Below are 27,937 nucleotides of genomic sequence, written 5' to 3'. Positions count from 1 at the left end.
AAGTTACGGATGTTTCAATTTCAAGGTCATTCGGGAGAGCCCCTACGATTTCCGTCAAAATTTGTGTACGGACACTCTAGATGCTCCTCATTACGAATATCACAAAATTTAAGCTCGGCCTGCCATATTTATGAAGTTACGGAGGTTTGAATTTCAAGGTCATTTGGGTGAGCCCCTGCGATTTCCGTCAAAATTGGTATACGGACATATTACATCCTCCTCATTACAAACATCATAAAAGTTAAGCTCGGCCCGCCATATTTTTCAAGTTACGGAGTCACAAAGTTACGTAATTTCAAGGTCATTCAGAGAGCCCCTCCGATTTTCGTCAAAATTTGTATACGGACACATTACATGCTCCTCATTACGAATATCGTAAAAGCTAAGCTCGGCCCGCACTATTTTAAAAGTTAGAGATGTTTGAATTTCAGTGTGTTTCAAACGTCAGTAACTTTTGAAATAGTGCGGGCCGAGCTTAGTTTTTACGATATTCGTAATGAGGAGCATGTAATGTGTCCGCATACAAATTTTGACGAAAATCGGAGGGGCTCTCCGAATGACCTTGAAATTACGTAACTTTGTGACTCCGTAACTTGAAAAATATGGCGGGCCGAGCTTAACTTTTATGATATTTGTAATGAGGAGGATGTAATATGTCCGTATACCAATTTTGACGGAAATCGCAGGGGCTCACCCAAATGACCTTGAAATTCAAACCTCCGTAACTTCATAAATATGGCGGGCCGAGCTTAAATTTTGTGATATTCGTAATGAGGAGCATCTAGAGTGTCAGTACACAAATTTTGACGGAAATCGTAGGGGCTCTCCCGAATGACCTTGAAATTGAAACATCCGTAACTTCGTAAATATGGCGGGCCGAGCTTAGATTTTGGGTGCATCGTAATCAGGACGTTACGTACTATCCACTGACCAAGTTTGGTCCAAATCGTAGGGGCTCACCTGATTCCGAATCTTAGATTATAGATTAGGATTCACTTACATCTAACTTGACGACCGTAAACGTCCGAGGCACACGATTCGGGCCGTATTTCACAAGAACTATTCTTTGCTGACTGGAAGCGTCAAAATGCAAAATACTAAGCATTTTTTTATTGGCTGCCTCGTAGAAAATAACAAAAAAATGTTAGTATTTTGGTTTAGTCTTTGCATGTGAAATAAAATGAATGAAATATTTTGATAGATAATTTTTTCTGACCACCCTGCTGTCGCTGCATGGCGAATCAGTGCCCACTGACTTAAAACAAGAAAACTTTGTTTTCATTTTTTGATTTCATGTTAATTTTAAATGTTTTTGAGCCTATCAAATGATATAATTATTTAAAATTTAGCTCAGTCGTCCCGGTAAATGCCGCAACTGCGCCATGACTGTACGCTAATCCTATTCCGTTTGTGATGCGAATTACCGGCCGTCGAGGAGTCAGCCCGGGTGAGCCAAACAAGATCCGTTTGACGTAGATAAAACGAATTAGTCTCATGTAACCGGTGCCGTAGATCCGTTTGTGGGGAGCTGATGCGCATTAGCGTAGTGCGTATTTGGAACGGATCGCTCATGTAACCCCGGTAAAAGACTAGATAGGGCACCCCCATGTCGGGAGCGACTCGCGAATACGTAGCAGCGGCCGCCATGTTGGTGAGGGCGAGAATCTGCGGCGCTGTGTAAACACTATGGGAGGAGGGGGGTGTTTGGGACAGATTTTGTGGTATTTTTCGACCGAAAAGTGTTAATCTTTTTTACCTATGGCATTCTTTGGAATGAGTAGATTGTGAAACAAGGGCAGAAACATGTGCATTTATAGTAATGTAATTACATCAGCCCTAGACATATAGCCCTGAAGACGCTGATAAAGGATATGCGGCACCGAAGGTAGATGCAATTGGCATGCTAATTTAAGATAAAATTAGTTTCCCATTATGGCTACCATACTTTATATCTATGTATGCAGTATGCAATGGACAATGATCGACAATAAGTGCAATTTTAGCCAGGGGCGCGGGAACTACTTTCCGACTGGGGGGGGGGGGGCACACCATAATAGAGGTCAACCTAGGGTACCCCCAAATCTAGTTTTCTCACCGGTTTTAGGCCAGTTATTTTTCACCCCTCGGCTTTTTCAACAAAAAAAGAAAACATTTGCAAAAAAAGTGTGGTATTCCGTCTCAAAGCTGTGGGGGGCACCGCCCCCACGGCCCCAGAGTTGGGGGGGCAAGCTGCCCCCACTGCCCCCCGGCTCCCGCGCCTATGATTTTAGCCCTCACCCGTTCGTAGTTTGTCAGCGTCTTACGAGTAGGGGAAGCCAGGGTGAACGGAGTGAACTCCAGCCGTTCGCCCCTCGACGGAGCAAGAACGGAAAAAAATAGGTATGCTGTCCGCGATGTGAGTAAACCAGTGATACCAAATTTCAGGGTACTAGGTCAACGGGTGAACTCAGAGGTCAGGTCAAACACTGGAAATCGAACCAGTAAAGTCACTGGAGTTATAAAATCGACCAAAACGCGTGAACTGTCCGCGAAATGGGTTACATCATTCCCAATCAACCTCATCTCGAAATCTAGCGAACCGGGTCACATAAGGTCATACAAGGTCAGCGACCTTAGATGACCTCGGATGACCTTGACACATGGCGGGTCATGTGAAGTGTATTTATGGGCGCCGATCTCGAATCCCGTGTCAATCTTACTTTAAAAAATGATTTGCGGGCACAAATCCGCAAACATAATTAAGGATTACGAATAAAATGAGCAAGATGCTCCGAAAACTGCCCATATGAAGCGCAGCCTTGACCTCGAGGCAAATGCACGTTATCTAGACATAAACACTAAAAAAAAAAACGCATGCAAAATGCATAAACATGCACTAGAAGGCAAGGAAATTCACCCGGATGCGGCAAATCGCAAAATCCGCTTATTTTAGCCGAACATGACCTGACCCGAGCTCCGATGACCCATTCCTCACTTTGAATCAATCCGCGCCCCCTACAGGCACCGACATCGCCCTTGCAGACAGCACCGACGATAGTCGCACAGGCACGTGGCGAGCTAGTGTAACTGTAGCCGCGCCTTCAGCCACGAACACCAGTTTGCGCCGGATCAGCCAGCCACGGAGCAGAGACGGCCGGCAACGAATCGGCAATTAACAGTGCTACATATCGACACGGTCACAAGAGGCGAGGCGTTAACCCAGCGCCCACTGCATTGGTCGCCAGTGGACCCACTCAGTCACTAAGCAATCATCGACAAAATACGTCTTTTATCGGCCAGACATTGATCTGTTCATTAATATGAAGTGTCCATCCAAATCCACGCTATCCGCCACACAGCAGCTATCGACGGTACCGGTAGATACCCACTCCAGCGGCAGCTGGCCGCCACTCACTGACACCGGCTAGAGACAGCTGACCGCTGAAATCACCAACACTTCGGCAGGGTATGAGCGGGTCTCAGTCAGATCCCAGGCATGTAACCCGTCCCCACCTTAGCTCATCTGGCAGAGATGATGAAGAGGTGGTAAAGCTGTGTCATGTCGTCCGGCTGGATGTCGCTCACCAGGGCCTCCTGACAGGTGCTACAGCTGACAGAGTCGAGCGCCTTCTTCACCACGAACCCTGCGATGTAGGTGACGATGTTGCCCACCAGACGACAGCCCAGGCTGGAAGTCGTGCTCCGTGATGATGTGGAGTGCCGTGGCACCGTTGTCTGAGGTGGTGGAGGCCGAGGTAGTAAGGCTGGCTCCCCGTCCGCTGGTCGTGTGACCGACTGCCAGGATGCTGGTCGGGTCGAGGGCTGCCACTTTCCCTGTGCTGCCGGGCCGGACGCCGCAGCGGTGGAGCAGGTGCCGGAATATCCCGCAGAACTGTGCGGCACTGGGGTTGTTCCAGCCACCTGGAAGGTTCGATTAGTATCAACTAGGGTTACCCGCGTGCTCCGCAACGCGAAGAAAGGTTATTTTTGACCCGTGGGTATTGGGTTGGTCTGTGTCGATTTGGTTGGTATCCATTTCGTTCGATTGCTTTTTGACGGCCAAGCATGTTGTAATAAAACAAAAAAGATGCATCGCATCGAGGTGCCCGTGTCGTATTATCATGCGTTCTACTTAAGAATGATTCGAAAACTGGCGTGAAGTCTTTTGAGGGCCATCGATGAACGTCGCTAAAAATGACAATGTAATGGTTTGGAACATTTACATTTTTTAAGAATACTGTTGCTCATCATGCAAAAATGAAGAGTGAATATTGAACAGAATTGAATGCTCTATCCAATGGTACCATATTCATTTGCCAAAGGTATCAGGTTATGCAGCAAACCCCGTGTGATTAATAAAGTGGCACAAAATTGACAAACATCATTTTCTCCTGTGATTTGCACCACCTTGATTTGGATCAATCAGCTTTTCACAATTTTTATATGAGAGGCGGTACCTTTCTCTTGCAAATAGGCGTTGATTCAACTCGCTCCATTTAATGGTCGCCTAAAAATAAAATTAATTCCAAAATCCCTCAAAAACCGCAATTTTTCAAATAAAAGTGCCCTCTCCGGTGCACGTGGCGCGTGCTATCCTCTGCATTGCACACCACTCAATAGCCCGTTCAATTCTGTACACGATGCTGTTTTCCCCGTGCCGGTCGGACCCCTGGTCACCAAGATATTGCACGGGAACTGGACCCGTGTCGGCCAAAATTAGCCGTTTTCGCCCGATTTCGCACGCCAATTTATACATGTAAAGTCTATGACGCGAATTTGCACTTTTTGAGCACGCGCCACGCACTCCCTATCGACCCGATCGAGCCCAGACCCCTCAAAGGCACGTCGCGCATCCTTGATCTATAAGTTGTGCAAATTTCAGGGCGCTAGGTGCAATGGTCTGGCCTGTAGTCCACGCAAAGCACCACCAAGTCGGGACCTCGGTAACGGACAGACGCACCCTCCTCAAATAGTAATATAGATAAAATATGGCTAATAGTGTTTAGTGTTAACATACGCCAGGCACAATTGTGTTGTATTTGTTGTTAACACATTGTTGACACACACGCACACGCACACACACACACGCACACACACACACACACACACATGTTGGCAATGGTAAAGCAGTCTCCGGGCATTTGGTAATAATTTTTTGCACTTATTCTGGTTTTAGTGACTGATGGGCCTTTACCCACGCATGACTGGAGGGTGGTGCTCTACAGAGCCCCTCTCCTGTTTTCTGCAATAAAATATTTACATTTATATATTGAAAAAAATTAAAATATATATTTGTTGCAATATTTCTAAACCACTAGACGTGACAATACGAAACTTGCAGTACCTTCGGCTGCATCAATCTGAAACATTTTATAGAAATAAAAATTGTGTAGCTACCATAGGTCGGCCGTAAATGACGTCAGAGTGATCAGTGAAGTCATATTCTGCCAATTTTGATGCAAGAAATTGAACTACAGCAATCGCTCTCGGTGACAGATAACCTGTAACAATATAAAAAATCAAGAGTCTGTAGCTTTTACTTGCCAATGCAGGGTGATCTCTTGACTCTTGAGCCTCATCCCTGGTTTGTCAGCAATCAAATCCAGAATCCTGCACATCTATTTGGCATCTTGATTCTTGAGAGACTGAGAGGCAAATTTCAATTTCAAAAGATACTAGTCTTTAAAGCTGAAACATATTAACAGTTAGTCAGATCAAAACAAGGCCTGTAGCATACAAGTGTAGGATACTGGATGTGCACACAGTACACACTACAAAATACACATAGCAAACAGTGAGATTACAGTCATGGAAAAGCATCAGGTTTTTAAAATAATAGTTTACACAGACTTAAATACAAGAATTTAAATGAGCTTCAAATAAAATGAGAAGTGGAGTGAAGTACCTAACAAATAAGGGTATCCATAAATCTGGTGCCACCGTCGGCACATATAAGGTTGGTAGGTTGTAGGTGGGTAGGTTGTAGGTATGGAGGTTGTATGTAGGTTGAGGTTTGTAGGTTGTAGGTTAGTTAGGTTAGTAGGTAAGGTTAGGTCAAGTAAGATTATGATTTTTATCTTCCTTGGACTTCATATTTACTTGTTAGCACTTAGCATTGATGGTAACGCCAGATTTACTAATACCCTATTTACTGATACTGATAACAGGTGAGCCAAAAGAGCATGAAGTGTAGTTTAAGCTTTACAATGTGAAAACTAATTAAGTAATGACAATCTGAGTTTAGGTGCTCCAACTAATGCACATTTTTACGTCACCCCTGTGCTGTTCATTATTGGGATCAAATGTGCGACACGGTTCACTGGTGCAGATATCACGACGTCTGGCATTTTCACTATCTATCAGCTCTGGTTGAGGGTGAGCGTGGTAGGCCACTGCACTCTGAACCCAGAGCGGATAAGAGCCCCCGAGGCATCTGGCATAGTGCATGGATTTTTTGTTTGGCACTGAACTACTATTTAATACTAACTGATGACATTAAGTAAAGTACTTATTTAAAACCTATAATCATAAAACCTTCTTACTTCATAAATATTGTCCATTGAAGGCAACAGTAGAAAGTGAGCAGGCAAAGCAAGTGTAGGTAATGAGTCTGCTTTCCGCTGCCAATGTTCTGGTACCTATCTAGGTAAGCTTTCTTTGTGAAAAATCATATGAATGATGCTCTATCCATGCAAGAATAATTAAAGGATTGTGGTGTGCACAAAAAAAAACATGAGAACTGAATTAAATCTAAAACAGGCATGCCAAGCAAATCTACCTTTGGTGCCGCCTATTCTTCATCAGCGTCAACAGTGCAACATGTCTAAGGCTAACGTAGCCAAATTACAATAGATAAGCATATTTCAGCACTTGTTCCACAATCTACACATTCCAAAGAATGCCGTGAGCAAAAAAGATTAGCACTTTTCGGTCGAAAAATACCACAAAATCAGTCTCAAATACCCCCCTCCTCCCGTAGTGTTTACACAGCGCCGCAGATTCCCGCCCTCACAAACATGGCGGCCAGTCGCACGCACTAAAACACTGCCAATGTCCCATCTAGTCTTTTATATCTATGGGGATGAGGGAGGAGGCAAATAGTGGTGGTGAGATGTGAAATCAAGATGAGCTTGGAGGAGCTTCGAGGAGCGACGGGAACGATTTTTTGAAACGAGAGGAGGTTAGAGGAGCTTGGAGGAGGTTAGAGGAGCGACGGGAACAAACCCATAATGTTGATGTGCACTGTGCATTCTAAAGTGTGTAGCAAGGCCGTATATTAGGTGTGTAGTTGACTGTGGATATTGATATGTGAGGTCTGTGAGGTGGACGTTCGGAGGGAGCCGGAAGGTAAATGGAGGGCACGTATTTTGAGACCACAACACAAATTGAGGCACCTTTTAATTATATTGATATTATTTCAAATTCTTGTAGATTGTAAATTATTGCATTATTGTTATGCAAGCCGTAGGTTTTTAAACTTGAAGTGCTAATATTTTTGGTAATTCAATTCAGGGACAATCAGGTGCATGCCCCGGTGGTGTTTCACCAATCAATGCTGCCAGTGCCAGCGTTCCACCAGCACACATGACAATTTGGGTTTGGAAACATCAACAAGCCCATAGCGATCACCACAAGTGTGATGTCAGCTTGCGAAATGCACTGACGGTTATATGGCCTTGGCGATGGCAGTGTTGGTGGAACATCCACCCGGCTATCTCTCCCGATCGGCCACCATATGTGAGAGGTTATTGAGAATATTTGGTCCCTGGTTATCAGTAGGTATGAGTTAATGCTTTTAATCCTCAAAGCGGGACTTATTAGATAAGCACTTGTTAGTTAATGTACTTATTTTGATGAGAACTGGCACAAATAGCTGAAACAGGAGCTGAAGAGGGAGGGTCAGGGACTAATTGTGAAAATGATGATGTTTTGTTTGTATTGATGTTTGTCACCATTTCTTGTTTACATGCACTCATAGCTGTGATGAAAACTATTTAGCCAGATTAATGGTAATAAGCTGCCATCAGGCATCAGAGGGTCATTATCTCAATTTAGGACAAGATACCTGATTTAAAAACACATTAAATGTCAGAAGTGGTCAATCATTAGATGCTGAAGTACCTTGAACTAAACTAGGTAGGTACTAGGTACCTCAAAGCTCAAAGCATTGACCTAAGAATGCCAATGTCAATGCAGAGATAACAATTGGTACAGCACTCCAACACTGTAATCCCTCACTGCTGCTGGGTGCATGCTAGTGGCATGATATGAGCCTGCCATCCCAATCCAATCAATTTCAGATTCTTAACATAAATCAATTTTTTTACCACATATGCTTTTGATATCATACCACTCCACTGGTCAAATTTCATCAATTGAAAACACTGCACCTTTAGTAAATTAGAGACACCATGAATTGTGATATCACTGGCAGCAGCACCCATCTCAAGGTCACAGCCCATCACCATACCTTCAGCAGTAGAATGCACAAAGTGTGGAAGGTTTTATACCTGCCTCTTCCTTGGTGAGAAAAAGTTATCATTTTGGATTTTACAGGGAGGGAGTATGTCCCTAAGGCCTAATGCCCACTGGAATTTGGATCCATCAAAGATAGTTTAAAAAATATCAAACAGATGAGATGAGAATGATATATCAGCTCTACAACCTGAATCTTTATCATATGTTTGCAAGTTAAGCTTACTTAAATGGATATCACCATATTTTGCATTGTACTTTCTAACTTTCCTTTTTCTCCTCAGGGACCTACATTTAGTTCACATTTGCTGCTATATACTCCCAAGTCCCAGGCAAGCTGTCAGAAACTATCATGAATGCAGGTCAAAGTTCTCAGAAGCAGTAAGTATGTGTATTGTACCTATATTAGCATTGAGCAAGTTCAAGCTTGGTTTGGTGTTGCTATTGTATTGATGCTTGAACTTCTGCTTTAAGTTATGATCAGTGGGCACCCAATCTTTTGCTACTGTCTGTCCCTCTGTCAGCTACAGATTCCACAAATGTATCATACAGCATGCTACCTCAATAGAAAATAAAGTGTGTACTGTGTGAAATAAAGACATGCATAATCAAATATAACCTAACCTAATGTAATCCAACATGTAATGAACACCTACCAAACAGCCAAGACCTACCTCTTGCAGAATGCATCAGGTACCTTACCTTAGTCAAAATGCCTGTAAATGTCCCTGCTAGGTAGCTGGATGTCACATAGTGGCACTATATAGCCATGAAAATATGGACTATCCTGATACCTATCAGATACCTAACTAAAAATTTTGGCTTTTGGAACTTGTAATTGCATGATGTTCTGTACTGTTCATGTGCATTATTGCTGTGATTTCAGATATGGATTAATCAAGCCTGCCAAGAAGTCCCAGACTAGTGCCATAAGGCCATCAATATTCAACAATGACTCCAGCAGTGGCGATGAGTCTGCTCCAGCTCAGGATTGGGGCAAAGCTGCGCTCAAGGCATGTGCCATGACATCTTGTTTTCCTTGCTTATAGGTATGCATGAGTGTGGTCTTATCTCTATGTCCTCCGACTATTCAGCATATTTCGTGTCTGATCACCTTATTTTAAAATACCTAACTATAGCGCATTCCTTGTGAAGCACATTTCCTTGTAATGCATATATTTCCTTAAGCATACTCTCGCCAGATTGATGAACTGTCAGCCTACGTTGTGGCTTGGGGAGGAGTCTTATTGCCACACTATTTCACTTTTTTGTGTGAAAATTTTGTCCCACCAGCTTGAATGAAGGTCAGGGAGGTCAAACTTTACCCGCGCCGTGGTGGGGGAGGGGGGTTATTTTCACGCCCCCCTCAGGGTTTTTGACGAATATCTCAAAAACGGCGGCGTGCAGCGCCGATGTTTTTGGCACACCTGTTCATACATCTTTTCCGCCCATGATGTGAAAATTTCAGACCCAGGTTCATCAATGTCAGGTCACCAGGTCACCTCAAGTGACCTCACCTAAGAAGTTTCGATGTCTGCCATAACTACACCGAGTGACCGATCATTTTGAAACTTTCAGTGATTGATGAGGGCAACAGTGTGTACAAAGTGTTTCGGAATTTCGATATCGGTGACCTAAGGTCAAGTCAGTTTTGCGACCTCCCCATTAGAAGTCAATAGGAAAAATTGAAATGCACCTCTTTTGAACGAACGCCATTTTAACACTTTCAAACATCTAAATACCAGAAAAGATGTAAAGATGACTCACATAACCGGAAAATGACCTCTCCTTATGCCTCTGAGGTCATCTCAGTTCGCAACTGAAGTCTAGCAGTTTTTTTTTTTTTGCTAATAACTTCTTATAGAGACATGCTAGAGCGATGAAAACGCCTTAGATGTTCCGACTCGACAATATGGAACGACTGAAATGCAACATAACCTTTTCCGGTCAGGTCATGACCTTGACCTGAGGTCAAATTTTCAAACTGATCTTTTAAGGTCAAATTATAGTTCATTTGAAGCGTGTCGACGAGAGGAACACGATGCTGGCAAAATTGATGTCGAGACTCTCTTAAGCGAAAAGTTATTTAAGAAAAAAAAGTTTTTCGTAAAAAACGGCAATTTGCAGTTTTTGCCCTCTGAAGGTCAAACCGTTGACCTGAGGTCAAATCTGAGGGTACCAGTACCACCCGGAAAGAGCTATCGAATGCACTTTTCTGCGACGCTGTAGCTCTATTGGCCCGAGTTGTGCCGTGGTTTTCGAAAAATGTTGAAATAGACAATATTTTATCCTTTGCTGACCTCTGGCGACCTGACCTTTGACCTGACCTAAAAATGACTGTATTTTCTTCATTTTTTTGACGTTCTTTCAATTGCCTCTTACCGCGCGTCGCTACGTGGCCCAGGAGCCGAGTTAGGCGCGGGGGGGGGGGGGCGTGAAAACGCTCCCCCCTCCCCCAGGACACCACGGAAAACTCAGCCCACCAGCACGGCGCGGGTTAAAGTAACCCTCCCACCACCTTCCAAAAAAGTCAATGAGTTGGTATCAAAATGATGTTCAAAAAGACAAAAAATGAATCTATAACGAATTTCACTGAAAAATATTCACCGTTTTTTTAGACATTAGACTTTTACTTTTGGTTACTTTTTAGGGCCTCCGCTGTTCCTTTGACGTCATTTGGAAGCAATAATTTGGTATCTTAAAGTGCGAAATATGTTTCGCGCAAACAGTATAAACCGCAAGAGCAACAGTTTTCTTTTAGTATTAGATTTTAAAATCGGTAGGCCTGCGCTGACGTCACAAATTCAAGGGGGCGTTCAAACGCATTAGCCCCTTAGAATCCGAAAACTGCACCTTTGAAATAAAGTATCTCCGAATTAAAGCATTGCTCGATGTTGTGAGTGCTCAAACCGGTAATTGCAGGCCAGGGACCCCGATTTGGTTATCTCAACTCAAAACTAATGTCAAGGTGGGACGGTCACTTAAAGTTCTATCTCGAAGGCGCTCTGAGCAATCGCGAACACATCGTCAGGGAAGGCAGTCGGTCGGTATGACAGTGTGGGCTAATTTGTTGGTGCCGTTTCAGTCGATATCGCACGGCTCCGTGCAGGCGGCCCAGACGCGAAAGGTGATCCGGCAGGCGATGCAGGAAGACGCCTCGCTCTTCCAGTACGATGAGGTCTACGATGACATGCAACAGCAGAAACAGAATAAGGTTGAGACCAAGAAGACAGTGGATAACAAGGTAAGCGACATTCAAAAACTATTTATGATCCGTATACGGACGTTTTCGTGCCCGTTGAGTTGTCGAACGATGCTGATGACCATAACTGTATTCTGTTGTATCGATAATTCAGTGTGTAACTATAGCTATGTTACAGGGAGTTTGAGAAATCCGTGAGTTTGCAAACTCCCTAGGGAGTTTACAGAGTCATCAGGGAGTTTGCAAACTCACTGACCGGTCAGGGAGTTTGGGAACTTTCAGAGTGATTGGGACAAATAAAATCAAGTGTGTCAGATGAGGGTGGCGGTACGTGCCGTCCGTGATGTTAAAACACAGGCGGCACGGTATATAGAGAACTACAGGCGGCTAGTGGAACGGCCTATATAACCGTCGCACGCTGACAAAAAGCTTACAGATCATTATTTTTTTTTTTTACCGGAAAAAAGCTACTAGCGGAGCTGAAAAGGGGAGGTTCGGAGCAACGTGCTCCTCCGTTCCGTCGTTTCCATCCTCAGGATACTGAAATCCTTCTCCTCCACGCCGAAACCCCCACTCCCGGGGCTGGACCAGCACCTTTATCTCATGCGGGCCGCTCCCAAGGGAGCGCACCCCGTAGCCGGGTGCAGAGAGTGTTGGGGGGGGGAGGGGGGGGGGGGGGCTGGTCGGCCTGTCCATTCGGACGGGCTCAGTGCCGGTGACTCACTAGGTTACCTGCCCAGACCAATGTCTCCCCCTAATTCCTTTCATTCTTCCGGCTCTGAAATGGTCTTGTCAGACCGAAAGGGCCTAACCCAACAAAACAAAAACAAACAAGCAACGTGCTCCAGTCGCAGCTGGATGCCAGCAGCGCCGGCTCTCGATGACACGTCTATGGCGGAGTGGGAATGGGGCGTGAATTGGTGCGTGTGCCTGTACTTAGCATAAGTGACCAACTGAGCTGTTTCTACTTTGATATATTGAGCCTGACTCTGGAATAGCCACACTTGAGTGGAACCGATCTAATTGGGTCGTGAACTAAATAAATGCATGACTAAATAAAGCGGCGGTACATGCTTGGATAGATCACTGAACAGTTTAAAATCAGACGAAGCTATTTATAGTGTGCATATGATCTATAAGCTTTTTGTCAGCGTGCGAGGCCTATATAACCAGCCGCCTTTGTTTTAACATCACGGACGGCACGTATGCCACCCACATGCTGCACACTTGTTTTTGTTTGGCCCAATCGCTCTGGAATTTCTCAAACTCCCTAACCGGCCAGTGAGTTTGCAAACTCCCTAGTGAATTTGTAAACTCCCTAGTGAGTTTGCAAGCTTACGGATTTCTCAAACTCCCTGTAACAGCTATAAATTTTATTTTCTGTGGTTCGACCATTTATCGTGAGTCATGTCTTGTAACACACCCCTGAGCCCTGACCGCACCCGTGTCCGTTTCTGTCTGCGTGCGTCTGTCGCGGTGTGTCCCTGCCCCCCGGGCGGTGTTGCTGACCTTCCCCGCGCTCCGCTGCCAGCCGCGCTACATGCAGAAGCTGCTGCAGTCGGCCGAGCAGCGTCGCCACCAGCAGGAGCGGCGCATCGAGCGCCAGGTGCAGCTGGAGCGCGAGCGAGAGGGCGACGAGTTTGCCGACAAGGAGCAGTTCGTCACAGACGCCTACCGCCAGCGGCTGCTCGAGCGCAAGGAGGAGGAGGAGAAGGAGCGCAGGATCCAACAGATCGAGGGTGAGTCGACACTGTCGGCAGAGGGCAGTGAGCGTGCCTTGAGGAAGCATGTGGATTCTTTGGAGATAATGAGATTGAATGCGTGAATGCATAGCCCACGATTTACATATCTAAGAACTTGTATCGCTGCTGTCTATTCAGATGATGGTCTACAAACTGATGCCCAACGATCTGAATTGTTTGTGTCGTTTTCTTGGTGCGCACGTTTTCTACATTTGGGCCCAATGCGTCGAGCTTGAGCATGGGTTTGCACTAAATTATTGTCTCCATCATATTCTGAATGCTCCATTCTGATTCTTGGATGAAATATGAATATCTACTACCTACACTCTGCATGGTAATTAATTTGAATCTGCCAACGTATTGCGTCTCAGTTCGCTATCAGCCTTTGACACTATGCCGTCCGTTCTTCATTTACAGAGATCAACGACGTTACGAAGCAAAAGGATTTGGGCAGCTTCTACCGACACATGTATCAGAAGGCGAATGCGGCGCGCTCCGACGCTGACGACGTCAAACCGGAGCCCGGCGAGACCTCTGAGACGGCGGTGAAGGTGGAGCCGGGCTCGGAGCCGACGTCCCCGGCGGCGCCGGGCCGCCAGTACCGGGCGAGGCGCGTCTCCTCGTCCCCCGAGCCGGACCGGTCGGAGCCGGCGGCCAGCGAGCGACGGCACCGGCGCCGGCGCCGCTCCCCCTCCGGTGACCGGGACCGGTCCCGCAGCCGGGACCCAGAGAGGAGGCGTGACGGCGGCGAGGAGCGGTCCGAGCGCCGCCGCAGTGACGCCGACTCGGACTCCAGCAGCGGCAGCGGTAGTGACGGGGAGGGGCAGAGGGAGCCGCCCCCGCCGCCGCCCTCGCAGCCGGCCCGGCCGCGGGCCTCCTCTGCCGAGCGGGCCGCCCGGCGCCGCGCGCTGTACGACAAACGCACCGTCGGTGAGGTGTTCGAGGCGGCGCGGCAGCGCTACCTGGAGCGGCGAGAGGCGCGCGCTAACGGCCCGAGCCCCGTGTCGCTGCAGGCCTGAGCCACTCCCGTTCGATACCGCGAGGTGTGAGTACCGACTGACGATTGAATTTGGCGCGCCGGTAGACGCTCGAAAGTACATCAAGCCACCCCGACGTGATCATTGTGTAACTAGGTGCATTGCTTGTTTTCATTGTGTTAGATGAAATACACATGTTTTATATTACTTTGGTAGCATTTAAAGTGTCAAAATAACACAGAAATGTTACAATATATTCATACACATCACAAATGTACGTCATTTATAAATTACACAAAGTGCCTCGACATTTAAAGCGTAGTAACAAAACAGCTGTATATCCTTATTTCCCTGTCGAGTGTCGAGTGCGCCCGAGCTTTCACCGACAGTAGTCTGAAGCGCCGAGCTTGTAGCCGCCCCTCCCACTTAATCACCACGTCGGAGTCCGCTTGCCTCGGCTGGGATAATTTCCAGCGAATCGACACTCGCTTGTTCTGTCTCTCGGTGAGGCGGGTTCGCGACTTAAACAACCAACTATGGGGCTGGCACTTGGCATAGTTATGCCGACGCTCCCCGAAGGGACCGTTTGCATAATACTGGGTCATCATATCCACGAAGGCCACGCCGGGCTAGCAATCATTGGTGACACTAGGCGACGACTGCTGACTGACACTGTCGGCTGTCGATCTGTCATACGTGCCGGTCAGTCCTCTGGCAGTTCGTCCACGACAGCAGTCCTGCTGAGCCGCCCAGTGTTTCTCCCGGTGCCGATGTCGGTCCCCTACCAGGTCAGTGGCGGCCCGTTCGGTCCATTATATCACAATACTGTCGGTCGACGACGTGAGAGCGTATCGCATTACCGACGAGGTTCCATTGTGCGCTGTAACGCCGTTCGTTGGTTGTCTACGCCCCCGGTAGACGACATGTCCACCTCAAATCTTGGAGTCTTCTGAAACACCGAAAGAAATGCGTCGAGTACTAACAACAAACCCAGGGGGAGGGGAGATGTAGGGGCGCGCCGACTGCAAGGTCATGTTGCGTTCAAACTTCAAACCCATGCTTAATCCAATGCTGATAGAAAACCAGTACTATCATATGCCGTCTTTTCCGGGGATGTGACATAACGACCGCATGCCGCCTACTGGCTACACATGTCTTGTCCTATCACTCTTCACAACGTAGTTACGAGTACTATCCTATCGTCCCACCTGTCCTAGTTGGTGTTACACGTACCGTCCTGTCCGTCTGCGTTGTCGGTGGGCAGCACGAGCACGGTGCGGTCTCCGAGCCGGCGCACCAGCTCGTTGAGCGCCTTGGGCGTGTCGTAGTGGTCCATGTCCTCGCTCTCCGAGCTGCTGGTCACCGTCTCCTGGGGACACTCGAGGACCGTGACCGGTCAGCGGGCCCGCTCCAGCACAGGCACCCATTGAACTTAGTCGGGCTAAAAAGAGGCCAAATGTGAGGACTGAATGGATCAGAAGAGATGTGCCAGAGTCCAGGGTATAATGATATCGGCAGTAGGTATCCCCTGTAACCTGTTTGCCATTACGTTTTCTGGAGACTGGAGTCTGCGCTAAACGACACAAGCTCTCATAGACATATGATTATAGACATAGACACTTATTAACCCTCGCCCGTTTAGGGGGGGGGGGGGAGGTCGAACGGACCCCCCATGGTTTTTCGCAAATAACTCGCGTAAAAAACGGCCGATCGCCACGAAACTTTCAGTACCCTCGCGTTCATCCATTTTACACCTACCCTGAAAATTTCATGACCCTGACCCGAATGACCTTTGACCTGTGACCTACTTTTCGGGACCATGTTTGGCCGGAATCGCGATTCGGCGTATGCCGGCTCGCATTAGCCGCGCGTTTGCAGTCTTTTCGTGGTTTCAAGCGTTCAAACATATGATGTTGCCCCCATGCATTAGGAAGGGTGTCAAGGTCACCTGAAGGTCAGGTCAGGTCATTGACCTTTGATGACCTCGGTTCACTTTTACGAGTTTTACATGTTTCTAGGCCAGTTTTTGGTGCTGAATTCGAATTTAGCAACCATATGAACATTTACGAAGTAGTTTTGGTGCCTTCGTAACATGTTACGAAGCTGTCAGAGGCGGTTGCCACCTACTACGAATACCATTACTGGTTGACCTGACCTGACCTGACCCGACCTGGCCTAAATGCATGAAGACATCATCTGTGATCAAAACTAACATGATATTCGTGATCAGCACCCCGAAAAACCTCATAGCAGCCACACTTTACGACGTTCTAACAGGTCCCGATTTTCCCGACTTTTGGGTCATTGACCTGACCTGGAAGGTCAACCAATGACCTAGGACCTTAAAATTGGGTATTATCGGCTTCCTCTCGTCACGGGCAACACGCTCGTTTTTTCCGCGAAGCTCTAGCTCGATCAGGGGCGAAACGGCAAAGGGGGGGGGGTCCAACGGACCCCCCCCCCCCCTTATACGTTCGCGGCTGGAAAAACACCAATACGGGCGAGGGTTAAGGCGATCCACAGTGCTTGTGGTTATTACCACCTCTCGTCAACGATACAAAGTCATAAAAAGTTCATGTGACAGACCAATGAGTAAGCCGAAACAGCGTCGTATGACTGATGCAACATGAGTGTCCCAGCTCAGCGTGCGATCAAACATAAGGCCGAGATTATTTGCTTCCGAAATAGGTGAAATTTTGTGATCGCGGAATTGTACCGTAAAACTAGGGGCATTGCGCAAATTTTGGCTGCTTCCCAGCAATATCAGTAAAGTTTTTCAGCGTTTACTTTCCAGCCGTTAGTACGAAACCATCTGTCAAGTGAAGCCAATGTGATTTCCATCTTTCGTATAACGTTGGAGAACTCTGTGCTTTTACCACTAACCAAAATTTGGGTGTCATCAGAGTACTGTACTACTACTGCATCCTCGGCGAACAGACTGAGGTCGTTGGCGAAGACGCAGTGGAGCAGAGGGCCGAGACAGGATCCTTGGAAAACGCCGATGTTGTTGGGAAGCGGAGCTGATATTTTGGTGTTCCCCAGAGTGTCAGTGAGGCCTCTGTGCGTGGCTCCGAAGATAAGAAGCAAACCAATTGATATCAATTCCGTGCAGCTGCAATTTTGTGAGTTATTTGTCGTGGTCTATCGTATCAAAACATTTGCTCAAGTCCAGCAGGCACAGGAGTGACAGCTCTCCCCGATCGTTTGCGGTTAGGATGTGATCGAATATTGATACTAGCGCGGTTTCAAACGAGTGACGAGGCCAGAAACCGTGCTGGGTGGATGATAGGTAATTGTTGTTGAGGTTATTGTAGAGCTGGTGATGAACGGCTCGCTCTACAATCTTAGGGATGGCAGGGACAATGGATATAGGACGGAAGTTGGACGGGTTGGAAGGATCGCCGGCTTTGTGGATTGGATGGACAAGGGAATGTTTCCAGGATTGAGGTATGTCGGAGAGAGATGCTGGAATTGACCAAATGCACGAGCACCGTGCCAATCGCGACAAACGACATGCGGACCATGCGGATAAAAATACCGTCCTCACTATGGGCGGACGAACCGCTCATGGAGAAGACGATAGAGCGTAGCTCAGACAGTGACAGGGGTGACAGTAAAAACAAGCAGGCCCCAACGCGTGGCAGTCTGCAGGGTAAGTGAGGCGCTTCCCCCTAATTACGCTCCTCACAAGACGCGCGTGGCCCTTCTTCCACGAAGTAGTGGTTCAGCTCGTTGAGCTGTATATCCGGCGTGGTGCGGCCGTCTCGACCACTCCCCACTCCAGACCGCACCACCCTCCACACCGAGCCGCGCCCCTCCTGCAGCCGCCGCCGAATCTCTTGACAGCTGTCGTGTCTGATCGCGCGCCGGGCGGCCCGGTTCACCCGTTTATATTCGGCGGAGCTGTGGCCGAGTGTAGCCAGCACGGCGCGGCGATGGGATAACAGATCGCTAGTCGGTTCACTTAAAACAGGCGCATGAGCATTCCTAATCCGCATGGTCCGCATGGGGGCATGTGAATCGACAATGGGTAAAAACAGGTCGGTAAAACAGTTCCATTTCAGGGTGACAGTAGGGGCAGTCAAATCGAGCAGTCTCGCAGTCATGTGGATATCAGGGCGACATGCTTTCTAAACCTTTACGATCGTTGTGTTACCGAACTGGGGCTGGGCTGTGATTTCGGGATACGTGTTCATCTACCCATTATGACGCACTCCTCACACGCCACACCAGACTCGGACTGCGACTCACCACATGGAGGCAGGCGGCGGCCGTGATACGGCTGCGCTGCTCGGCCGACAGCGTGAACTCGTGCACGGACAGCGAGCGGTCCAGGTCGACGCTCTCGTCGTCGGCGAAACTCAGCGAGGCTCCGTTCTCCTCGGTCGCCGGGTTCCAAGTGCGCGCGTTCTCTGCGGCGAGACGTGAAATTCGTCGTAATGTTTTGTGAACAAATGGCACTGATAATCCAGCAGTTAACAACGAGTTTTTATGCGGTACCGTTTCAGACGACCATGACGTACCCTGTATTCTTTCTGAGAGCTGTGGTGTGCGCACGAAGGAGAAGTTTTTCAGTTTGGCCGGCATCTGCATCAGGAAGGAGTTGTTGATGGTGGAGACGGTCACCGGCGAGGGTAGGTCCGGGTCGTCGGGGTTCCGCCACAAATAGTTGAACAGCATCACCTGCGAACGACATATGCACGCTGCATCAACATCGACAACTAACGTCATGCGTCAACGTCATACTCATGAGTTAGAGCGTCATGCTCCTCGCAACAATATTTTTAGCAACACACACTTGCTTTAGCCTTCTCGTCCGAGTCCAAGCCAGGGTTTTCTGTCCAAGCCAGGGTTTTCTATCAGTGTCGGGCGGCTCACCTTCCTCAGGTAGAGGCAGACGAAGAAGACGCAGACGCAGACCAGGTTGCAGATGACGGTGGCGGTGGCGGCGCTGTGCTCAGCCGGCCAGGAGAGCACGGCGGCCAGCCAGCCGGCCCAGGCGGCGCCCGTCAGACCGGCAGTGGCCAGCAGCCAGCGCGGCTCCGGCTCGCGGCCGCCCGACGCCGACTCGCCGCGCCAGCCGGCCGCGCAGAAACACACCAGGCCCAGCTTCAGCAGCAGCACGTAGATGAGCGAGACGGCCAGCTCCGCCTCGAACCGGCCGGCGGGCGCGCACCGCAGTCGGCCGACCAGCATCTGGGCGCGCGGCGGCGACAGCACCAGCCAGGCGGCGCCCAGCAGCGCCTGCACGGCCAGCAGGCAGAGCGAGACCAGCAGCAGAGCGCCGCGCTGTGACAGCTCGTCGCACCGGCCACCGGCCACGCGCCACACCTGGATCATCTTGACCAGCAGCGCCGAGTACACGGTGGCGTACGCCAGGCCGGTGACGAAGCGGCGCGCGCCGCACACCCCGGCACTGGCCGGCAGCAGGAAGGCCACGTTGTCGCAGCAGATGAGGATCAGGCCGACCAGCACCTGGGCGTCGACTGGCGAGCGGCAGACGCGACTACTGGCCGACAGGCTGAAGTAGGCTAGACAGCCGAGCGCCACCAGAACACCTAGCGCCGACAGTACCACGCTCACCACCCCGAACACGGACCGCAGCGCGGCCGGCTCCGGCTCCGGCGGCGGCCCGCCGGCGCGCGGCGCCAGTAGCTCCGTCTGCTGCGCGCAGGTGGCCAGGCACGGCCCGGTGCTGCACTCAGAGCGGTGCTGCTCCAGCGCGGCCCGCCAGCCGGCCTCGCCCTGGGCCAGCCGCAGCAGACCGCGCCCGTAGGAGGCCAGCGGCCGCGGCCGGCGACCGTCCGGGACCGCCCACAGCTGCAGCTCGGCAGAGAGCAGCCGCGGCCGCTGCGGCGTGGAAGACGAGGTGTTGGCCAGACGGGCGTCCAGCGCTTCCATCAGCTCGGCGCCGACCAGCTGCGCGCACGGCTGTCCGGGCACGCAGTGGCGCTGCAGGTACTGGGACAGCGTGTCCAGCAGCGCCGCCACGGCCGCAGACGCCTGGTGCACGTACGCAGAGACGGGTGGCGGGCTCTGCTCGCGGGGCAGCGCGGCGCAGTCGGTCGACGCCGGCTGGCCGTCGGCGGCGGCCTCCGCGCACTTGCGACGCCGCTCGGCCAGTTCGGCGAACCACTCGTCCGGCAGCGGCGCGTGCGAATCGGCGCTCATGGTGGCCAGCCACCGGGAGACGGCTGTCATCGGCGGCGACTCGGGCAGCGAGACGAACACGGCGCGGCGCAGCGCCGGCGCCAGCCGCTCGTCGTCGGGCGGCGGGCCGCCGTGCCGGCCGACCACGAACAGCAGCCGCTCCCGGAGACCGTCCTCAGCCGCGGCGGCCGCGGCCAGCAGCCGGCGCGTCTGCTCGGCCCGCGACACCAGCACCACCACGGTGGAGGCGGCCGAGTCGCGGCCCAGCTCCGCCAGCGCGCCCTCGGCCTCGGCGGCTCCGAACCCGCCGCCGACGCCGATCACCGAGCCGACGCAGATGTCGTGCTGCGGCGCCGTCTCGACCAGCAGCTGGCGCGCCCACAGGCCGTACTGGTCGGTCGAGTGCAGTACCGACAGGTAGCGCCAGCCGAACCGGCGCGCCAGCGACACGACGGCGTGCACCTCCAGCTCGACGGGCGGCACGGCCCGGTAAGGCCCCACCAGCCGGTCGTAGGCGCCGCCGTGGCCTGTCAGCGGCAGCCACACGTGCGGCACGCCCGCCTGGCGCAGCATGCCGGCCACGGCGGCGCCGGCCGGCTCAGACAGACTGAGCACCCCGAGCAGCCGGCGCGGGTCGGCCGCCGCCGAGCTCAACAGCGAGAAGAGCTGGTCGCGCGCCCGCTCCGGTCGGCCGCACGTGTCCAGCACCCGGGCGCCGACCGGCAGGCGGGAGGCGGCCACCGACCAGGCGGCGGCCGCCACGCCCAGCAGCGTCTCCGTGTCGGCGAGCGGGCCGCAGCGGAACATGTCGGCGCCCTCGCGGTGGACGGGCGCCAGCACCGCCAGCTGGTAGCTGGAGCCGGCCAGCGCCACCTGCCGATCAGAACAGGACTTACCACTGCACTCGACTTTTGGGAGACAACAAACTACTAAGCTTGGTCTGCCAAATGACACTGAACCCTAACCAGGAAGAAGCACAGAAACCCGACTTCAGCCAACCTCCATAATTTCATTTTCATTGAGAGGACGTGTCGTGTCGCCAGGCAGCCGTTTCTTACCTCCATAATGTGCGTCTGGTCGGGCGGCGGCTGGCAGCTGGGACACGTGGAGCGCACCTCGGCGGCCGGCACCGGCTCGCCGTCCGCCTGGTACGCCACCAGCTGCTCCAGCTCCAGCTGCAGGCCGTTCTGTACCGTGCAGTTACCGACCGGCTGCCAGTAGGCGCCCTCGTCCGACTCTGGGTCCACCCACAGACTCTCCACCTGGGAGACACAGTCCCACGGGTTAGGTCACCAGACTTCTCCTGCTGGTCACATATCACAGGTCATTCATCATCCTCCCCACCTGGGAGACACAGGGCGCAGGCCAGGTCGTCGGCCTGTGCCACTCTCCAATCGGAAACGGTGCGTCCCATTCCCCGCCGTAAGAACCATTGTGCTCCATCCAGTCTTACTAGTCTTCTCGTCTAACACAGTCATCCACGTTGTCTCACATTTATACTGCATGACCATATCATCCTCTCCTGTCTCGTCTGGCTGTCTACCGTACTCGTCTCATGCCTAATCTGTCTCTGTCCGGGGCCGAGCCCTGTGCGAAGTCCTTAGACCAGTCCGCACACCTGTCCTATGACGTGTCCCACCTGGAGCGGCGCCGAGGCCAGGTAGTGGCTGTCCAGGAACGAGGTCGGCCCGCCGTCCGCGCCCGGGAACGTCAGTGTCGTCACGTGTCGGGTCAGGTCGTCGGCGTCGAACGCGTCCAGGGTGGACAGGTCGCACTCGGCCGTCTCCGGATCTCCGGGGGAAACACGGTCAGAGGTTCGGTCAGTCGGCGGAGAGCTATTTGGGTCTGAAGGGAGCCAGAGCCCGGTTAGTCGGCGAAGGTTGTGTCTGAAGAAGCTTTTGATATGTTACTCGCAAAGTTGTTTTACAGGAAGGTGTCATAGTGAAAGAGATATTCAGTAGACTTCGGCAAGCTTTACTTTACTTCTCGATGTGCTAAGCTACTGTTTGGTTATCAGTCTTTTGAATGAGTTGACGGTCGGTGGCCGGCGCTACCTGGGCAGATGGCGTCCAGTAGAGGCAGCAGGTGGGCGCTGAGCGCCGTCACCGCCGTCACGGCCGCCGTCCAACTCTCGCCCTCTGTCCCCTCTCCCTGCCGCGGCTCGGCCTCCGGCCACAGGTCAGCGGTCAGGGCGGTGGCCGGGGCACGGCCAGGTGCGGGCGGCGGCGGCGGAGGCACCATGCGCACCGCTCCGGCCGTGCCGGAACTGAAACACATTGCCTGGTCAGTCGCTGTTCCGTCCAACTACAGTCCAATATTCCAGCATTTCAATATATGATGTACGTACAACAAGCATACCTAAAATCTGCCATTGTAATGTAAGGCATTGTAAATCCGGTAGTATCAGCTGGTACTCACTAGTCGACCTCTCCGCTGCGGCTCAAGTCGACGCTGATGACGAACAGCCGGACACCATGTTGTCGGAGGGTACTCAGCAGCTGCCCGGTGACCGGCGCCGGCAGCAGGGTGATCAGTACATGCGCACCGCGCTGCCGGCCGGCGGCCAGCGCTGCCGCCGCCGCCGCCAGCTGCCCGCCGCCCGGCTCGGCGCTGAGGGCCTCTGTGACGGCCAGTCGCGGCGGCCGCGGCCCGGCCGTCAGCTCGGCCAGCACGGCCGCGTGCCAGGCCGAGTGGGGCGCGTGCACCAGCGACACCAGCCGCCACTGCAGCTGCTCGAGCAGGCGGCCCAGCGCGGCGGCCGTCGTCTGCGGGTCGGCCGAGAGCGAGAGGCGGCCCTCGCCGCCGCCGGCCGCCGCCACCACACTGGGCACCCGGTGTCGCCGGAACGCCGCCGCCACTGCCTCCGAGCCGGTCAGCTCGATCAGACCGGCCAGCCGGCGCGGCGGCCGGCCGGCTGCCGACAGCACCACCGCCGCCTGCTGCTGCCGGCGCAGCGGCTGCTGGCAGCCATCCACCAGCAGCAGGCCGGGCCGGTGGCGCGGCCGGCGCCGCCACGAGCGCTCCAGCGCCGCGGCCGCCCAGTCGAGCGCGGTGAGCGCGGCGGCGCGCGGCCGGCCGCAGCCCAGCGCGCCGCCGCCGCGGCCGTGCGCGTCCACACTGAGCGCCAGGTACCAGAGTGAGCCGCCGGCGGCCGGCAGGTGGCGCTCGGGCAGCGGCGGCGGCGGCTCCCAGGCCCAGTCGGCGCCCCGCCGGCCGCCGGACTCCGTACTGCTGGCCGCTGTCGACGTGGACATGTTGGATGTTTCGGTGGTCCACTCTGTGGCGCTGGTGGTTTGTGGAGTCGGCATGGACTGGGTCATCTTCTTCAGTATGGATTCGATCGTGCTTGTTTTCCTGTACGCTGAGGCGATTGTACTGGTCCATCTCGTCGACGAAGGTTCTGTCGGTGCTGGGACCGCAGACACAGCTGAATGCACGACAGTCTTTTCCATTTCTTTTTTCTCGTCTCTGGTGTTCGATTCCGACGTCGTGGTTTTAGCCGTTGAAGTAAGCTCGCTGAGTATTTTGCTGACTAGGGAAATCGCGCTCGTGTCTTTGGTGGAGGACACCGTGTCCTTGGCGGCTGGCCTTCGCACGAGCGCCGGCGGTTTGGTATTTAGGGTCTGTGATACCAGCACACTGGACGCTCGAATGGCTGTGGTTGTCGTTGGAGACTTACTGACTTCAGAAGATAATGTTTTCGTCACTTCCGTCGACTGGCTACTGCCAGTTTGACCGCTCTCAGTAGACATCGATACCAGTGTGTCTTCTGTCGATGTGCCATTCATTCTGGCTGAATCAGCCTCGTGTCTTGATGGCATTTTCGTATTGGTATTTACTTTTGTTGGCTGTATTGTGCTTGACCCATTCATCGACTTCGACTGGCCTGTTGCTGCTTGTGAAGGTTTTCTAGATCGCATTGTCGTATCTTGGTCGGACGTCTTCACTTTACTATCTGATGATGTTCTTGAAGTGTTGACGATACCTCCAACTCTCTTCGTTGTTTCTTCATCAAGCGCTTTACTCTCACCAACCGAAGAACCTGGAGAGCCGTTGGGTGACATGGATGTTTGAGTTATCGCTGCTTCGGAGGCGCTATTGGGTATAATCTGAGTGGTCGCATCATGTAGCTCAGGTGAGCGGTCCGACTCCGATCCATCCACCGCGCTATCCACTGGCGGTCCGCTGAGATGGCCGGTGGCATTGGCCGCTACGCTTATGAGTTCGGTAACGCTGTGCGGGCTCACTTCAGGGGCATTTCCGTTCTCTTCGGAAGGATGTGCTATGTTAGTGTCTGAGCTGGCGGTATCGTCCAACATCTCCGGCTCTGATGTGGTCATGGACGTCTCTCCTGTTTTAGCAGCGGCGTCTAATGAGTTGATGTTGGACCCTCCCACAGGCTTACCCTCCTCGATATTGGCAGTGGCGGTCGATTCAGCTTCCGCCTTGGGCGCCGCTGGCGACGATTCGGAAGTGATGACTCGGCTGGTCGTGGTTTCTGGTTCATCCTCTCTGGTCTCAGAAACACCGGCATTTGTGACATCGGTAACACTCGTGGTTTCGGTGACACCAACAGTTGCAGCATTCGTGACAAGAAGAGCCGGATCCTCAGTGATACCAGCATTTCTGGCTTCAGTAGCAGTTAAAGGCTCGGTAACGCCACTAGTTGTCTGTTCGGTAACGTTTGTGACATTGAGAACACTGATAGTTGTGACATCAGTAACTCCACCAGCTGTCTCAGAAACATCGGGCGCAACAGTGGAATGTCTGTCAGGTTCTTCAGAAGCATAGTCAGGTGGTGGCAATGGCTTATGTGCCATTTTTCCAGTCACCATAGGTTTTTCGATCGTTGGTCCGAGGGTGGTTACAGGCTGTTGTGTCATTACCCCATCTGCCGTCACAGGTTTTAGTATCGCCTGTTCGGTCACCGTCATCGGCTTCTCGTCCGCTGACTCTGGAGATGGCGAGGCTAGTTTAACCTCAGTCACTGGCTTATCTTCTGGCGGTTCAGCCTCGGTGTCAGGACCATCCACCGTCTGTTCAACCTTCGTGACAAGCTGCTCCACCGTCCTTCCAGCCTCAGTGACAGACGTAGCTGCTGTGGTAGCCTCAGAAGTGAATCCACTCGAGGCAGATTCAGCCTCGGTAGCAGATTCTTCCGTGGCCCGCCCGTTTACATCAGCAGCTCCAGTCGCGTTGTCTGCGGCGGGACAACCCTGAATCCAGCTGGCGGCGGCCACCTCCCGTCCGTCTGCCGTGTTGGCCACCACCGGTCGGCTGAGGTAGGCCCGGGTGGCGTCCACCTCGCCCACCTGTCAGGAGAGTTTCAGCGTCAGATTCACATTAGCTCACCGACATATGGTCAATAACAGCCACCGAGCGCTTCAGCAAACAGTTTAACGATAAATAAACTAGACAGTTCACATTTTTCAATTTCTCACAGTCATCGCGTACCCATTGATTCTCACCTAACGTAACGCACAACCCTGTCCTGGTCCCGCTGCCCTTCCCACCTTGACGTAGTGCATCTCTCGAACGGTGGGGATACGCCGCATGTCCCGGAGGTTTAGCACGTCCGCACGCCGCACGGCCCACCGATCGGAGTCGAAGCTCAGCACGGGCAGACCGGCTGGTGTGCGGGAGTTGGGTCCAGCCAGCAGCGCGCCCGCCAGGCCACCGCTGATGCGGGGAATTCTGGAGTGGAAACGAAGGGGTGGAGATCAGACTTCCACTTAGAGCGGAAAATGCACCTTTGAATTAGCCAGGGATATTTGTAAAGTTATTGAATAAGTGTAACAATTGAACGAAAACTGACATCCTGTTAAAAATTTGACAGGAATATCGTAATACATTGAGATAACAAGAATATAGCATATATCTAATGACTACATTGGGTCATTCAGAAGCGAGTCAGCGGCTTTGGTACTACTCACGGCTGACATGTGGCGTCTTCTCGCGGTGGGTCTTCACACTCGGTCCGCTGCAGGCGCGCTAGGGCGGCCATCAGGCTGTTGGCCGTCAGTAGAGCGTCCTCCACACTGGCCGTCTCCAGGGAGCAGCGCGCGCCGCACTGGCGCCAGTACTGGGCGCGCCAGCCGGCCGACGGACCGCCCCCGCCGCCGGCGGCGCCGCGGGTCTGCAGGAACTGCTCACCGAACGCGGCCACGTCCAGCCGGCGCGCGCGCACGATGACGGCATTGTCGACGACCAGCGAGTGGCGGCGCAGCAGGCGGATGTTGTCGCCCCAGCTGGCGTCGCCCACGAAGAAGAGCGGGTCGCGCCGGCCGGGCCGCGCCGCCAGCTGTTTGAACAGCAGGTCCATGTCGGCGGGCTGCAGCAGGGCCAGGATGGCGCGGCCGTGGGTGCTGTCCGCGGCCGCCGACAGACCGCCCAGGCTGGGGCCGAGTGTAGCCGTGCGTAGACAGGGCACCGTCGGCCGCAGCTGGGCCGATAGGGCGGCGGCCAGCGCGTGGCGGCGCGGCTCGTCCGAGTGCAGCACCAGCAGCCGGCGGAGGCCGAGCGCGCGCACCAGCGTGGCCAGCAGCGCCGGCTGCCAGCCGGGCGGCGGCTGCACGCTGAACTCGGCCGGCGGCGCCGCTCCCTCGCCCGCAGACAACCGCAGCACCGTCACGTTGGCGCCGGCGAGCGCGGCCGTCACGGCGCCGGCCGCCGCGCCCGGCAGGTCGTGGATGACGGCCAGCGGCGGCGGTCCAACCGACAGTAGGCGCACAGCGCGCATCGGCGAGCCGCAGTGGTCGGCCGGCTCGAGACGCACGTGCAGCCGTAGCCGGCGCGAGAGGCGCGTCACCGTCCAGCGGAGCGCCTCCCAGCGCTGCAGGCCCTCGGCACTGACGGCGCCGCCGCACACGCGCCGGCCCGGCCCGTGGATGCCGAGCAGCGCCACCACGCGCGCCGGCGCCTCCAGCGAGCCGGGCACCGGCGCGTCGGGGTCGGTCGGTGCCACTGGCGGTGGAGGGCTCGGGGCGGACACGGGAGGTGTGTGGGCTACCAGCGGGGGTCGCGGGCCGACGGGGGGCGGTGACACGGGAGCGGCCACCGCCCCTGTCGGTGAGCCTGGAGGAGGTGGCCCCGATGTCGACTGATCAGCAGCGGAGTTGTCTGTCGTCTGATGCCGCGGCGGCTGACCTGTGTTTGTAGTCAGCCGATTTGTGTTGGTATGGTGTACATTAGACACAGAAGGCCGAACCACAGTGCCAATGCCCTTAGCTGTGGATGTCACTCGATTCTGCACAGTGCGCGGTTCGTCCGTCTCACCCGGTCGCCGTTGGCCAGGGATGTGCGTTCGATCAGTCGTCCCCTCACCGCCGCTGGCAGTCGGACGGTGCGCCGTGTCACCAGTGACAGAGATCTGTTTGACAATGCTCTCCTGGCCATCCAGCTCAGCATTTGAA

General features: G+C 53.1%; 2 protein-coding genes and 1 long non-coding RNA gene across 12 annotated transcripts; 1 reads left to right on the top strand and 2 right to left on the bottom strand.

Moving 5' to 3' along the window:
- Positions 1 to 1,332: 1,332 nt before the first annotated feature.
- Positions 1,333 to 14,582, top strand: LOC122378969 (nuclear speckle splicing regulatory protein 1-like). 9 transcript variants are annotated; one of them, XM_043360699.1, is made up of 6 exons: positions 1,333 to 1,447; positions 8,739 to 8,835; positions 9,341 to 9,467; positions 11,540 to 11,698; positions 13,188 to 13,395; positions 13,816 to 14,582. In XM_043360699.1, the coding sequence occupies exons 2-6, from the start codon at positions 8,807 to 8,809 to the stop codon at positions 14,415 to 14,417; spliced, it is 1,125 nt and encodes a 374-aa protein (XP_043216634.1). In that variant the 5' UTR covers positions 1,333 to 1,447; positions 8,739 to 8,806; the 3' UTR covers positions 14,418 to 14,582. The 9 variants fall into 9 exon arrangements, with proteins under 9 accessions (XP_043216634.1, XP_043216640.1, XP_043216638.1 ...); XM_043360705.1 differs by having other exon boundaries at positions 1,409 to 1,447; positions 9,341 to 9,503; XM_043360703.1 differs by lacking the exon at positions 1,333 to 1,447 and adding an exon at positions 7,049 to 7,085.
- LOC122378970 lies at positions 2,646 to 7,051 on the bottom strand. Of its 2 annotated transcripts, XR_006256107.1 has the most exons (3): positions 6,758 to 7,051; positions 5,520 to 5,667; positions 2,646 to 3,900 (listed from the first exon to the last, which is right to left on the bottom strand). It is a non-coding gene; the product is annotated as an uncharacterized LOC122378970 (long non-coding RNA). The 2 variants fall into 2 exon arrangements; XR_006256108.1 differs by lacking the exon at positions 5,520 to 5,667 and having other exon boundaries at positions 6,758 to 7,050.
- A 33-nt stretch (positions 14,583 to 14,615) lies between the features above and the next one.
- LOC122378975 (metabotropic glutamate receptor 2-like) lies at positions 14,616 to 21,098 on the bottom strand. Its single transcript, XM_043360733.1, has 5 exons — positions 19,254 to 21,098; positions 18,899 to 19,058; positions 18,627 to 18,787; positions 15,609 to 15,744; positions 14,616 to 15,324 (listed from the first exon to the last, which is right to left on the bottom strand). Exons 1-5 carry the CDS (start codon positions 21,096 to 21,098, stop codon positions 15,308 to 15,310), a joined length of 2,319 nt encoding a protein of 772 aa, XP_043216668.1. The 3' UTR covers positions 14,616 to 15,307.
- Positions 21,099 to 27,937: the final 6,839 nt, after the last annotated feature.

This window comes from Amphibalanus amphitrite, unplaced genomic scaffold (genome assembly GCF_019059575.1).
Source record: "Amphibalanus amphitrite isolate SeventyFive unplaced genomic scaffold, NRLGWU_Aamphi_draft 000069F_arrow, whole genome shotgun sequence".
NCBI lineage: Eukaryota > Metazoa > Arthropoda > Thecostraca > Balanomorpha > Balanidae > Amphibalanus > Amphibalanus amphitrite.
Note: the sequence above shows the minus strand (reverse complement) of the source record. Positions and strands in the feature narration are given on the sequence as shown.